Source organism: Macrotis lagotis, chromosome 2, assembly GCF_037893015.1.
Source record: "Macrotis lagotis isolate mMagLag1 chromosome 2, bilby.v1.9.chrom.fasta, whole genome shotgun sequence".
Lineage (NCBI taxonomy): Eukaryota > Metazoa > Chordata > Mammalia > Peramelemorphia > Peramelidae > Macrotis > Macrotis lagotis.
In genome coordinates, this window is record NC_133659.1 from 311388985 (window position 1) to 311401874 (window position 12890).

The 12890-nt window shown below is 49.9% G+C and overlaps 1 protein-coding gene across 1 annotated transcript; it reads left to right on the plus strand.

Moving 5' to 3' along the window:
* Positions 1-6736: 6736 nt before the first annotated feature.
* SOCS2 (suppressor of cytokine signaling 2) lies at positions 6737-10133 on the plus strand. Its single transcript, XM_074220818.1, is given in 3 exon segments — positions 6737-6893; positions 7035-7142; positions 7145-10133. Coding segments are annotated over 3 exon segments (531 nt in total). The 5' UTR covers positions 6737-6817; the 3' UTR covers positions 7492-10133.
* Positions 10134-12890: the final 2757 nt, after the last annotated feature.

Here is a 12890-nt window from a genome sequence, read left to right on the forward strand (position 1 = left end):
TGAGAATACTAAAATGTGAATTTAGGAGGACTCTGAGAAGTATTAATTAAGTATCACAGCTTCCCTTGGGTACTGAAGAGCTTTGTAGACCATTAACTAATTAACAGAGAAGCTAAGAGAGAGAGAAATGAAAGCTAATGTGGGTATTATGGGTCCCTGCCCCTTGGAGATCAATCAATCCTCATGCCACTTAGTGACTGAGAAGCCATCAACCCTGTTGAGCATTCCTTCTCTTCGGAAACTGTCTTCCCTTGCTTGGGTGGCACCACTCTCTCCTAGATACCCCCCCTTACCTGTCTGACTACACCATGTTAGTTTTCTTTACAGATTTATCATTCCTTTCCTTTTCTTTAAGCATGGGAGTTTCCCATTATCTTCCTGGAGCTCTAGGCTTAACATTTCTCCAACTGTGCTGGACAGCTCCAATTAGATGTCTTTACCGCTGGTACCTCAACATACAACACGTCTAATGTGAATTCATTATCTTCTGTCCGTCCCCTTTAATCCACCTGTTCCCCAAATTTCCCCATTTGTATTACTTATGCTCCCATCCTCCCAATCCATTTGAATCTACTCTCTTCTCTGGTCCTCCCCACTCCCCTCCTCATCATTCACGCTAGAAAATATCATTAACCAATAACTGAGTCTGGTCCATTCTATCTTTACAACATCTCAGTCCCCTTTTCTACTTACATTGCCACTACCATAGTGCAGCTTGCCATTACCTACAGGTCAGTTGACCTGTACATTCTTCTTCTTTTGTTTCTTTTTTTTGATTGGCCAATGAAGTTATTTGCCCAAGGTCACACAGTTAGAATCAAGTATCTGAGGTAAGATTTGAACTCAGGTTCTCCTGACTCTAGGACCAGTGTTCTATCCACTGTACCACCCAGCTGTCCCCACAGTCTGTACATTCTTAAATGACCCCCTTTGCCTCTCATTCTTCCTTTCTCTAACCCACATCTAGGTTCTTCTGATACCTTCTAATTATCAGAAGGGCACTGATGAAGAGCTGGGAGACACTCAAGAGGCCACCTAGTCTAGCCATTTGCAAATTGCTTTATGTTCTAATGAAATTCAAGCAGTTTTCCAGATTTCCAGTAACAGAATTTATAAGTTATATTCCTGAACTTTGTTTTGTTAATGAATGCTCATCTTTATCTTTAGCATTTCCTTTGTATGTAGGAATAAATTATCTGTCCTATCCCTGATTTACATGATTCAGTTCATTTCTTTTTTTAATTCCCCCTTTTTTGGGGAGGGCTTAGGAGTAAGACTATTAGTAGAATTGCCATTAGGGCTCAGGGATGGGAGGAGTTAATGAGCTGATTGTAAAAATAGATAGCTTAACTCTTGCAATGAGACTCCTTCGGGACTGAACCCAGGCCAGACGTGACTTTACATTGGGGGGGGGGGAAGCTGAGAGAGGGGAGGAGGGGAGCAAGCTCCCCAAGTTTTGTGGGTCATGTTTTGTGGGTTATGTTAAATATGCAACCCATAATAACAATTACATCCTTTTTTATCTCAGGGGAGAGAATTTTGGCATTATAACAATAGGTTTAGGGGGGCAGCTAGGTGGCACAATGGATAAAGCACCGGCCCTGGAGTCAGGAGTACCTGGGTTCAAATCCGATCTCAGCCATTTAATAATTGCCTAGCCGTGTGGCCTTGGGCAAGCCACTTAACCCCATTTGCCTTGCAAAAAAAAAAAACCTAAAAAAAAAAAGAAAGAAAACAATAGGTTTACAAAGTGTTTTACAAATATTACTTCCATTTATGCTCACAATAATCTTGAGAGGTAGGTGCCATGATCTCTCTCATTTTACAGATGAGGAAACTGAGGCAAAATAGGGCAAATGACCTTACCCAGAGCCACACATCTAATATAGGTTTTTTGTTTTGTTTTGTTTTTTAGGTTTTTGCAAGGCAAATGGGGTTAAGTGGCTTTCCCAAGGCCACACAGCCAGGAAATGATTAAGTGTCTTTGAACCCAGGTACTCCTGACTCCAGGACCAGTGCTTTACCCACTGCGCCACCTAGCTGCCCCTTCTAATATGTTTCTGAGACAAAACTTAAGTTCAGGTCTTCCTGGATGAAAGTCCAGTTCTTTATTCACTTGGTTACCTGCTTGCCTAGGAGAAAAAGTCATAGACTTGGAGTCAGGAAGACTTGTGTTCAAATCCTGCCTCAAATACAGCCTAAAAAGAATAAACATGAATTATAGAGATGAAAGGGGCTTTACAGATCATCTCTTCCAACTTATTCATTGTATAGATGAGGAAACAGAGTCCCCAAGACCTAAAATGGTTTGTCTAAAGTCACACGGGTGACAAATGCTAGAGTTTGAAGCAGGGTGGTCTGATTCCAAATTCAGCCCATTTTTCTATCCCATATGGCTTCCTTGCAAGTTATTTCATCTCAGAATGACTCAGTTTCCTTATCTGTTAAAATGATAATAATATCCAGAGGACCTGCCTAATGAATTTGAGGGAAGTGTAAAGCACTTGGCAAGCCTCAAAGTGTGATACAAATGTTAGTTATCATAAGAACACATTGTGCTTTTTTCCCTAAATGTATTTTCTCTTACCCACATTGTAGATCATTTGCAGTTTTTTCTTCCTACTCACACAATTGGGTGATATATTCTTGACAGCGGCCTCAGACTTCAAATTTTAGCATGTCCATTTACCCACAAAATTTCAGGAGCCCATCAAGACCAGAGAGTTAAAGCAGACTCCTGGCAGCTGTAATACGTCTATGGACAATGCCATGGGAAAATCTGTGGCATTTCTTCAGTTATTAGTGGGGGAAGAAAAGCTAGTGCGGGGGTGAATATGGAGAAATGAATGGATTTGAAGACAGGTGATAGTTTCAACTACTATGCCTGCTGTTTAGGAAAAAGTTCATTAAGTTCTGTGGCCTCCAGTCTCCTCATTTGTTAATTTGTGTTGGACTAGGTGACCTTTTTTCCAATAGAATCTGATCTCCCTAAGGGCAGAAGACTAAGTTTTGGCTTTGTATATTCAGGAGTTAGTACATGTTGAGTGTTTAATAAATGTTTCTTTTGAAATCTATAGCCATTCATCTCTATCTAACCACTCATAAATATCTATTCAAGTCATTCATCCATATCCATCCACTCCTGTGTCCAAACATTCATAACATTGTCCATTCATCTGTATCTTTTTCACTTATGTCCTCTTATCTATCCACATCTATTTGCTTCTTTATTAAATATTGCTTTTCAGGTTATATGCATGCTTTCACTCTCTCAAGTTGGTGGCATACATGCATGAGGGCTCCGGTTAGAAACTGGCCTCCTATCTATTAGTAAATTTAATAAAGACTTTTATTTTCTCTTCCTCCTACCTTCCTCCTTCCCTCACTCCAGGGGGTTAAAAAAAAAGAAAAAATGAAAGTATTTGTCAGTATTGAGCACAGACATGTAAAACAAATTCCTCCATTGGCCATGTGCAAAAATATATTATCTCGTATTCTGCATTTTGAATTCATGTCCTCTCTGTGAGAAGGTGAGATGGCATTCATCATCATCATCATCATCCATCTTCTATCATGGTTAGTGATCAGACTCTAAAGTCTTTCCAAATTATTTGTTCTTGCAATATTGTCATTGTATACATGGTTTCAGTTCTTTCTACTTATCTACTCTGTAGACCAATCTGTTTAATGAATATTTGTTGATGTTAATCCAATTATGAAGGTACACAAGCAACATTTTCAAGCAAGGACAAGAAGATCCTTTTAGAAACACTCAGGGACCATTATTAATCAAGTAGCCTTTGACAATTGGCACAGACTAACCCTTAGATCTTTTTCTTTAGTTCTTATTGCCTTTAAACATTATAAACTAACAATCTATGTTCTATTATATTTTTATTTTTTAAATATTTCTCACATATTTTAATCTGCTCCTGGCCACATGTGTAGGCTGAGGTGTGGATTAACGTGTGGAATGGGAAAAATTTAACAAAATGTTCTAAGTCTTCAAGGATGAAGGAGTATGGAAGAGTTGATCAGTCTTTTGTGTTTTCTTGTTTGGCCAAGGCTTGCTTGTTTTCTTTCTTTTTCTTTCTTTCTTTCTTTCTTTCTTTCTTTCTTTCTTTCTTTCTTTCTTTCTTTCTTTCTTTCTTTCTTTCTTTCTTTCTTTCTTTCTTTCTTTCTTTCTTTCTTTCTTTCTTTCTTTCTTCCTTCCTTCCTTCCTTCCTTCCTCCCTTCCTTCCTCCCTTCCTTCCTCCCTTCCTTCCTTCCTTCTTCCTTCCTTCCTTCCTTATGTTCTTTTAGGTTTTCCCAAGGCACACGGAGTTCAGTGGCAGGCCTTCTTTCTTAAACTGTAAGGAGAGAGCCGGCTCCCAGACGTCGGAGCGGGTGGCCCAGGGCGGCTTCCTCCCCCACGGGCGGCATCTCGGCGTCTTCGGTGCTTCGGCGCGCCTGGCTAGCTACACAGTAAGCCGGGACGGCGCGGGGCGGAAGGCGGAGGAGCGCGGCCGCAGCGGCCCGGAGGCAGCGCGTCTCTCGGGGACTCGCGCCATCGCGGCAGGTTTCGCGCGTCGGTGTGCGCCGGCCGGGGAGCTCGGGTCGCCGCGGGGAGCGCGCCCGGCCGCTAGGGGGCGCCGTTGCCCGGCCGGCGGCGGGAGGCCGGCGGTGCGGCCGCGGCCCCGCGCCCCCAGTAGGGCCCCTGCGGGCAGAGCAAGTGCGGGGAGGCGCGGCCGCTCGGGGCGGGGAGGCGCGCGGGGGCCCGGCCCGGCGAGGCTCCCGCGCCCGGCGCGCGTCGGGCGGGCAGGGCGCGGCCGCGAGGGCTGCGGGCACAGCTGCGGGACCGCCGGGCTCTGGGCAGGGCGCGGCGGCGGCGCCAGATGGGCGTCTGCCCACTCCGGGCGGGACCCGGTGCCCGCCCGGCCCGGGCTCGGCGGGGCGCGGGGGCGTGGCGTTGCGGTGCCCGCCGGGCAGCCCCCGCCCTGCAGCCTCTTATCGCAGTCCGCGGTGCCAGTCCGTGGGGGGCTGCGGGGCGGGGCCGCCGGGCACCGCCGGGCACCGCCGGGCACCGCGCCGTTTCTGCTCCTTCCCGCTCTTTAGGCGTTTCTTAGGGGTTTCTAGTCTTCCAGGGACTTTACTGAGTGTGTGCGGGGGGGGCAGAGAAGGGCAGGGAGGGGGCAGAGAAGGGCAGAGGGGGGCAGAGAAGGGCAAAGGGGGCAGAGAAGGGCAGAGGGGGCAGAGAAGGGCAGAGGGGCAGAGAAGGGCAGAGGGGCAGAGAAGGGCAGAGGGGCAGAGAAGGGCAGGGGGGGCAGAGAAGGGCAGAGGGGGCAGAGAAGGGCAGAGGGGGGGCAGAGGGGGGCAGAGGGGGGCAGAGGGGGGGCAGAGAAGGGCAGAGGGGGCAGAGAAGGGCAGGGGGGGCAGAGGGGGGCAGAGAAGGGCAGAGGGGGGCAGAGAAGGGCAAAGGGGGCAGAGAAGGGCAGAGTGGGCAGAGAAGGGCAGAGGGGGCAGAGAAGGGCAGAGGGGCAGAGAAGGGCAGAGGGGCAGAGAAGGGCAGAGGGGGCAGAGAAGGGCAGAGGGGCAGAGAAGGGCAGAGGGGCAGAGAAGGGCAGAGGGGGGCAGAGGGGGGCAGAGAAGGGCAGAGGGGGGCAGAGAAGGGCAGAGGGGGCAGAGGGGGGCAGAGAAGGGCAGAGGGGGGCAGAGAAGGGCAGAGGGGGGCAGAGAAGGGCAGGGGGGGCAGAGGGGGGCAGAGAAGGGCAGAGGGGGGCAGAGAAGGGCAAAGGGGGCAGAGAAGGGCAGAGGGGGCAGAGAAGGGCAGAGGGGCAGAGAAGGGCAGAGGGGGGCAGAGAAGGGCAGAGGGGGGCAGAGGGGGGCAGAGAAGGGCAGGGGGGCAGAGAAGGGCAGAGAAGGGCAGAGGGGGCAGAGAAGGGCAGAGGGGGGCAGAGAAGGGCAGGGGGGCAGAGAAGGGCGGGGGGGCAGAGAAGGGCAAAGGGGGGCAGAGAAGGGCAGAGGGGGGCAGAGAAGGGCAGAGGGGGGCAGAGAAGGGCAGAGGGGCAGAGAAGGGCAGGGGGGCAGAGAAGGGCAGAGAGCTGCCCCGCCCGGGGGACACAGGGCCCGGGGGGGCAGCGGGGCTCCGGGCCAGGCGCCCCCGCGCCCCCTTCTAGGACCACCCGCGGCGGGGGCGTGGCCCAGGGCCGCCCCGCCCCGCCCCGCCCCCGGCTGCAGGAAGGGCCGGAGTTCAAGTGCGGCGGGGGGGGGGGGGGCCGCGGGCGCCGCCGCCGCTCGGTCCCCGGAAGGTGGGTCACGCGGGGCGGGGGGCGGGGCGGCGCAGGTGAGGGGGGGCGTCGGGGCGCGGGCGGGGCCCCTTTAAAGCGGGGCCGCGGCCACGTGACGCGGATTCCTGGAAAGTTCCTGGAAAGCGGCCCCGGCGGGCTCGGGAGCGCGGAGCCGGGGGCGGGGCGCGCGTGCCCGCCAGGCGCGCCCCCGGGCCGCCGCGCCCGCGCCCGCCCCCGCCCCCGCCCGGCCCGCCCAGGCGCTTCCGGGGCGCCCGGCCCGGCCCGGGGGAGGCGGCCCGGGGGCGCTGCGGCCAGGTGCGGGCGGGGCGGGGGGCGGGGCGGGGGGAGGGGGCGGGGCGGCAGGCGGGGCGGGGCGGGGCGGGAGGAGCGGGCAGCGGCGGCGGCGGGCGGGCGCGGGGCGATTCCTCGACAGCGGCCGGCGGGGGGCGGGGGGCGGCCCGGCAGGTGCCCCCGCCCCGCCCGGCTGCCCGCCGCCGCCGCTCACCCTCTCGTCTCCGCAGGCGCCCCGGCACGGACGCCGCCCCGCCCCCATGACCCTGCGGGCCGCGGCGGAGCCCCCCGAGGAGGCGCCCCCCGGGCCGGCCATGCGGGAGCTGAGCCTGGCAGGTAGGCGGCGGGCGCGGGCGCGGGCAGGGAGGGCCGGGAGGGCAGGGGCGCCGCGGGGCGGGGCGGGGCGGGGGGCACCTGCGCGCGTGCGGGCACAGAAGCCCCCGGGCCGCCCGCTCAGCGCCCTCTCCTCGCGCCCAGGCTGGTACTGGGGAGGCATGACCGTCGGCGAGGCCAAGGCCAGGCTGCAGGACGCGCCGGAGGGCACCTTCCTGATCCGGGACAGCGCGCACGCCGACTACCTGCTGACCACTCGGTGCAGACGGCGGCGGGGCCCACCAACCTGCGCATCGAGCACCGGGGCGGCCAGTTCCGGCTGGACTCGGTCATCTGCGTGCGGGCCAGGCTGAAGCAGTTCGACAGCGTGGTGCGCCTCATCGAGCACTACGTGCGCGCCTGCCGGGCCAGGGGCGCGGCCGGGGGCGCCCCCCGCCACGGGGCGGTGCACCTGTACCTGGCCAGGCCCCTGTACGCGGCCGCGCCCTCCCTGCAGCACCTCTGCAGGCTCTGCATCAACAGGTGTACGGCCGAGACGCGGGAGCTGCCCCTGCCGGCGCGGCTCAAGGACTACCTGGAAGAGTACCAGTACCAGGTGTGAGGCTCCCTTCTTTCCGGACACACCCCGGCCGCCGCGGAAGGGCAGCCGGACCCCCGCCCGGCCGGCCGCGCGGGGCCCAGAAGCGGGCTGCCCCGCCGCGGCCACCGCAGGCCGGCCGCGCGAGTGTCCGGGGAAGGCCGGGGGGGGCAGGAAGCCCGGACCCCCGCCACTGCCCTCACTGGAGATCCCAAGGGGTCGCCGACACGCGTGTCCCCCCCCTTGCCGATGCGTGTCTGCCGGTACGTCGGCTAACCCGACAGGGGGGAAACCCGTTTTGTTTTCTTTTCCCTTTAAACCGATCCTGTTTGTTGGTGAGGTCCCAGCTGTCGAGGTTTCAAGGGTACTTGCCGCCCGGGCGTCCGGCCGATGCTAAAACTCAGAGCCGGCCCCAAAGAACTGGAAAGGGAGAAGCCGGGGTGGGACTGCCCGGCCTGACGGGCAACTGGCATCACTTTACATTCTGCCAGCCTTGTCTAGAGTGGTTGTCGTTCTTGTGAAACAACACGTCTGTCACTATTTATCTTTTGTTTCCAAACCCGAAAGAATGACCGTGAAATCTTGTATTTGTCTTTTGACTCCAAACGGGCCGACGATCTTCTGCAAATAGGAGAGAATTGTAGCCCTCTGTTTTTAAAAAAAGAAAAAAAAAGAAAAAAAAAGGAGCCTTACTTCAGAAACATTTCAAACTGGTGCAAATGGACCTCGATTTTCCTTGTTTTTTTTTTTTTTAAAAAGGCTAAATACAAGAATGTCACGCTCCACAGGTGCAACTGAGACCAAGTGATGAAAACAATATGTTTTATCCTTGCTGAAGTAGCCAGACCTGACCTGGTGCCATTTTCACTTTTTTGGAAATGGCTGTAAACATCAATGTTGGTGTCATCTCTGAATTGTCTGACCACAGAGAAATCGGCAGTTGTCTGCCTTGTACTTGGGACTTCATTTTCTTCCAGATGCAGAGGGAACTGTGCCTGTTGTTTTTTTTTTCTCCAAAGAACTGTTTATCCACGGCTGTTACTAAATATCCAACTTTGATTAGAATGTTCTAAATAAAACAAATGCCTTTTATAAGTTGCACTCCTTCCTTCTGAGTTGTAGAGAACTGTTACACCAACACACAAATAAAGTCTGGCTGTAAAATTCTCCATCCTGGTGCACTTCAAGGCAGACTTAGAAAAAAAGGAGAAAAAGACACAGAAAGCACCATGGAGATGGGGCTTTGAAAAAATAATAATAATAATAGTTTATGTTTATAAATTTGATTGGTTTACCTAATTTTCTCATTTGAGCTTCATGGTTGTCCTATGAAATGGGTGCTTTGGTTGTTTCCATTTTACAAACAAAAGAGACAGACTTTACAATCTTAAGGGTGACATAGCTACTAAGTATCTGAGGCAAGATTCAAACCCAAGTCTTCCTCAATCCAATTCTAGTGTTCTTTGGTTGTTAGCCTTAATAAGAGAAGTGGTTTGTAATTTTTTTTAAATACCATATATAGGGTGATAAAATAATAAGAAAATATTTATGAAAATAATAACAGAACTTTAAAGGGTAGAATTATTAATAGAATTATTTAATAGAAATGTGTTCTGATAGTAAAATAAAAATCAGAAGTTGCTACTCATTTTCTCTAAATGGTCTCACCTTAACTATTACATCCCCCAAGACTCCTTTGTAGTTAACAATTCCCCTTTTCCTCTTCCCAACTTACTACTTTGTATGGCAGATGAATCGTGATCTTGTTAAACTACAAAACTAACAATGAGGCACTGTGGTACTAAGAGTTTATCAATCAGCCATTTATTAAGTTTATACTATGTGATAGACAGAGGACTAGAGTTGGGGGATGCAAAGATAAATAAAATCCTCTAACCTCAATGAGCTTATTACCCTCTTTTGAGGGGGGGGGCATCTCTTGTCACTTGCCTTAATATTTCTAATTTTGAAATGGGTTGTAATCCTGGACTCCTGTGAAAAATGTTCTTTATAAAGGTCTGTAGGGTTAGGGGGGAAATTTCATCTGTAGGGTTAGGGGGAAAATTCATCTCTACTTGTGCAGATAGCATTCTTCAACAAAAAGGTTTGCTCTTGAGGATTTATATGGAGCTTAAGTTGGGACAGCCAACCTGGTGGGATCTTGGGAGTCTGTGAAGATCATAAGATGCAGAGTTGGAAGGGACCTTAGAAGCCATCTTGCATCCTATCCCACCCCACCAAGGAACTGGAACCCCTCCCCCCCAAATTAATTGACTTGCCTAGGGTCACACAAACCCAGACCCTATCACTCTAAACGCAGTGTTCATCGAACCCTCTTCCTTTCTGTAGGGGGAGCATCTCCAGTTGAAGAATGTGGGTTCCAGCTTAGTATATTATATCTCTGCCCTTGGACCCTTAAATGGTCTGACGTGGGTTATTGATAAGGGTAGTCTGGCGAGAATTTCCCAAATTTTGTAGCAAATAATCTTTATTTTCTTTTCTGATCTTTTTGTAGCTCTTCCCTTCTTGTTAGTATCTATCTCTTTGAGGGTGTCCAAATTCAGGGTGTGTGTGGGGATGCAGACCAGGCCTGCCATGCTACTTGTTTCTCTAATACAGCGTTTCATGGTTTCTGGGCAGAAGGATGAACAGAATTTTGCATCATACTGATGAGTGGCTGATGATCACATCAGGGTGGAGTGGGGTGGGGGTGGGGGTAGGGTTCATGATGCCCAGCCCATCTCTGCCATATGTTTGGAAATTGGGTGCTCTCTTATTTCAAGCTCCCCTCTCTTGTCAAGGGAGAAGCCTTTTTGGATTGGAGATCTAAGAGGCATTCCAGTCATGTTCAAGCCCTTTGGGTTCCTGGAAAGGTCCTCTCCGGAGCTGCCGGGTATTTTTAAATTGGGTCTAGTCAAACAGGTTGGAGCAGACTATAAAAGCCATTTTTTACTGCAGCCATTTGTCCAAGGTAGCACAATTTGCTAACTGATTTGCTAATTCCTCTTTTTATGTTCTGTTGATTTGGCTAAAAACTTTTTTTCTTTTTTTGGCTTAGTTGTTTTTAGTCGGGTCTGACTCTCCGTGATCCCATTTGGGGTTTTCTTGGCAAAGAGACTGGAGTGGTTTGCCATTTCCTTCTGCAGCTCATTTTATAGTTGAGGAAACTGAGGCAAACAGGGTTAAATGACTTGCCCTAGATCACACAGTTAGTGTCGGAAACCAGGTTTGAACTCTTGAGGAATCTTTCCGAGAGCAGACCCACCGTTTTGGTGCCACTAGCTGCCCCCTATTACTCATTGGAGCTGAAGTTACCAATCTCCTTCAGTGGGGATCAGGGACCGAAAGCATTGATTGGTGCCCCTTGTTTGACGGAAGCCAACAAGGGATAAAATATGTCTGAGTTCATAAGAGTTAAGTTTATGGCAGAACTATAGAGAATATTTAATTTTCTTTCATTGACTACACTAGGCTTGTATGATAGTCCAATCAAATAGGACCTCAATGATGGCAGAGATCAGTGACCTCATTTGACAGGAAATTTAGGCCAGAGAAGTGCAACTATTTTTCCAAGGTCATACATTAACTAGTGGCAGATCTAGTCTACCATGTGTCTATGTCATTCTCGTGCTGTTTATTGAATAGCTTATTGAACAGTATACTATGGAGAACCCAGATTAAGCCTGAAATGTACCTTGCTTGTATTTTTGCTCTGACCAAGGTCACCTATGTTTAGGTTCTTCCTGAGGCTTTGGTTTGATCTAATTTTTAAATTAAATTAAAGGCAAAGTCTAGATCCCTTTTTGTGTTGTGTTTGTGACAGGAATTTTGGAACCAAATGTCAATAAGCAAATTTAATTAATGATAACATTTCTTGCAGGGTATGTTATTGAGGAAGTCTTGAGTTCATAGGATACTACATCTAGAGCCGGACCTTTGAGGCCATTTAGTCCAACCCCCCCCTCATTTGACAAACAAGGAAACTGAGGCTGAGAGAATCATAGCATCCTAGGTCTAGAGCTGGAAAGGACCGTCGAGGCTACCTCAGCATCCAGTCTCCCCATTTTACAGGGGATGTGTCCATGTAGGTGGTATGTGAAAGAGCCAGGCTTAAATAAAATGACCTTGGCTAACAGGTTGTTTTAATTTAAGTCTTTATTACAAAATTGTGCTTGATGCAAAGATTATGAAGAGCTGGAATTCATTGTAAAGTTAATTCTAGGGATGGCACGTGCACACACCAAGAACACTCAGGTCTGAGGTGAGTGACGCTCTTTCACATCCCTTAATGGCCTTTAGGATAATGAGTCTGGGTCGAGCCAAAACCCTCCTTAATCTCTGACCTCTCACTGAATTATAGAACTGACTTTTTGCTCCATCGGTTTTAACCCTTGTAGAATGTCAGGGTTCCAGGAAAGGTCCTTAGAATCATTTGGTCCAGCCATTCCATTTAGCAGTCCTAGAGAGAGAGGAAGCGATTCTACCCCCATCAGCCCAAGGGACCAAGGTCACAGAAGCGAGTTAAGGACAGAACCTGGACTAGAATCTAGATCCCCCTTGAAGACAGGGAGACTCTTTATGGTTTTTCTGTTTTCTTATTTCAACATTCAGCATAGTGCTTCAGATTCAGAAGTGATTCAGAATTAGAAGAGATGTCAGAAGTCATTGAGTCATAGAATCCTAGAGTCTGAGTTAGAAGAGGTTTCAGAGGTCATAGAATCTGACTCTTTTATTTTACAGATAAGTGAACTGAGACCCAGAGAGGTGAAGAGATCTCACAGACACAGTAAGTGGCAAAGTTAGGATTTGAACCCATGCCCTCAATGTTCTTGAACACTGAGGAGGTCTATCATATTTGCTGTTCTGAATTTGGTTGAATTTATTTAATAAAATGGGTCAACCAGTGGTGATGCCGTGGATAGAGCTCCACATCTGAACCAACGAAGATGCAGATTCAAATATGACTTCAGTCACTTCCTAACTGGGTGACCCTGGATAAGTCACTTCATCCTGGTTGCCTCAGTTTCTTTATCTGTAAAATGAGCTAGAGAAGGAAATGGCTTAACCATTCCACTTTCCGAGAAAACCCCAAATGGGTTTACAAAGTTGCTCAACACAACTACACAATAAAAATTAACAAAATAAAAAATTTAAATCCTTATTCTTTCTTTAAAAAAATCAAGAAAAATGTGGCCTTATGGCCATCTTCTATGTCATAACCATATAAGTATAGGGTTATAAATAGGGTTATAAATCCAAGAGGCCATCTTTGTAGCTATCAATGAAGAAATCTGGGCTTTAGGGGGAGGGGAGACACGCGAGTCCGGACTCTCTGTTCCAGCAGAATCTCTGGCCACATTCCACATTTTCTTGGGCTGATTTTGCTTATGACTCAGCCGAGACCTTAATCTGTCCAAATTTGT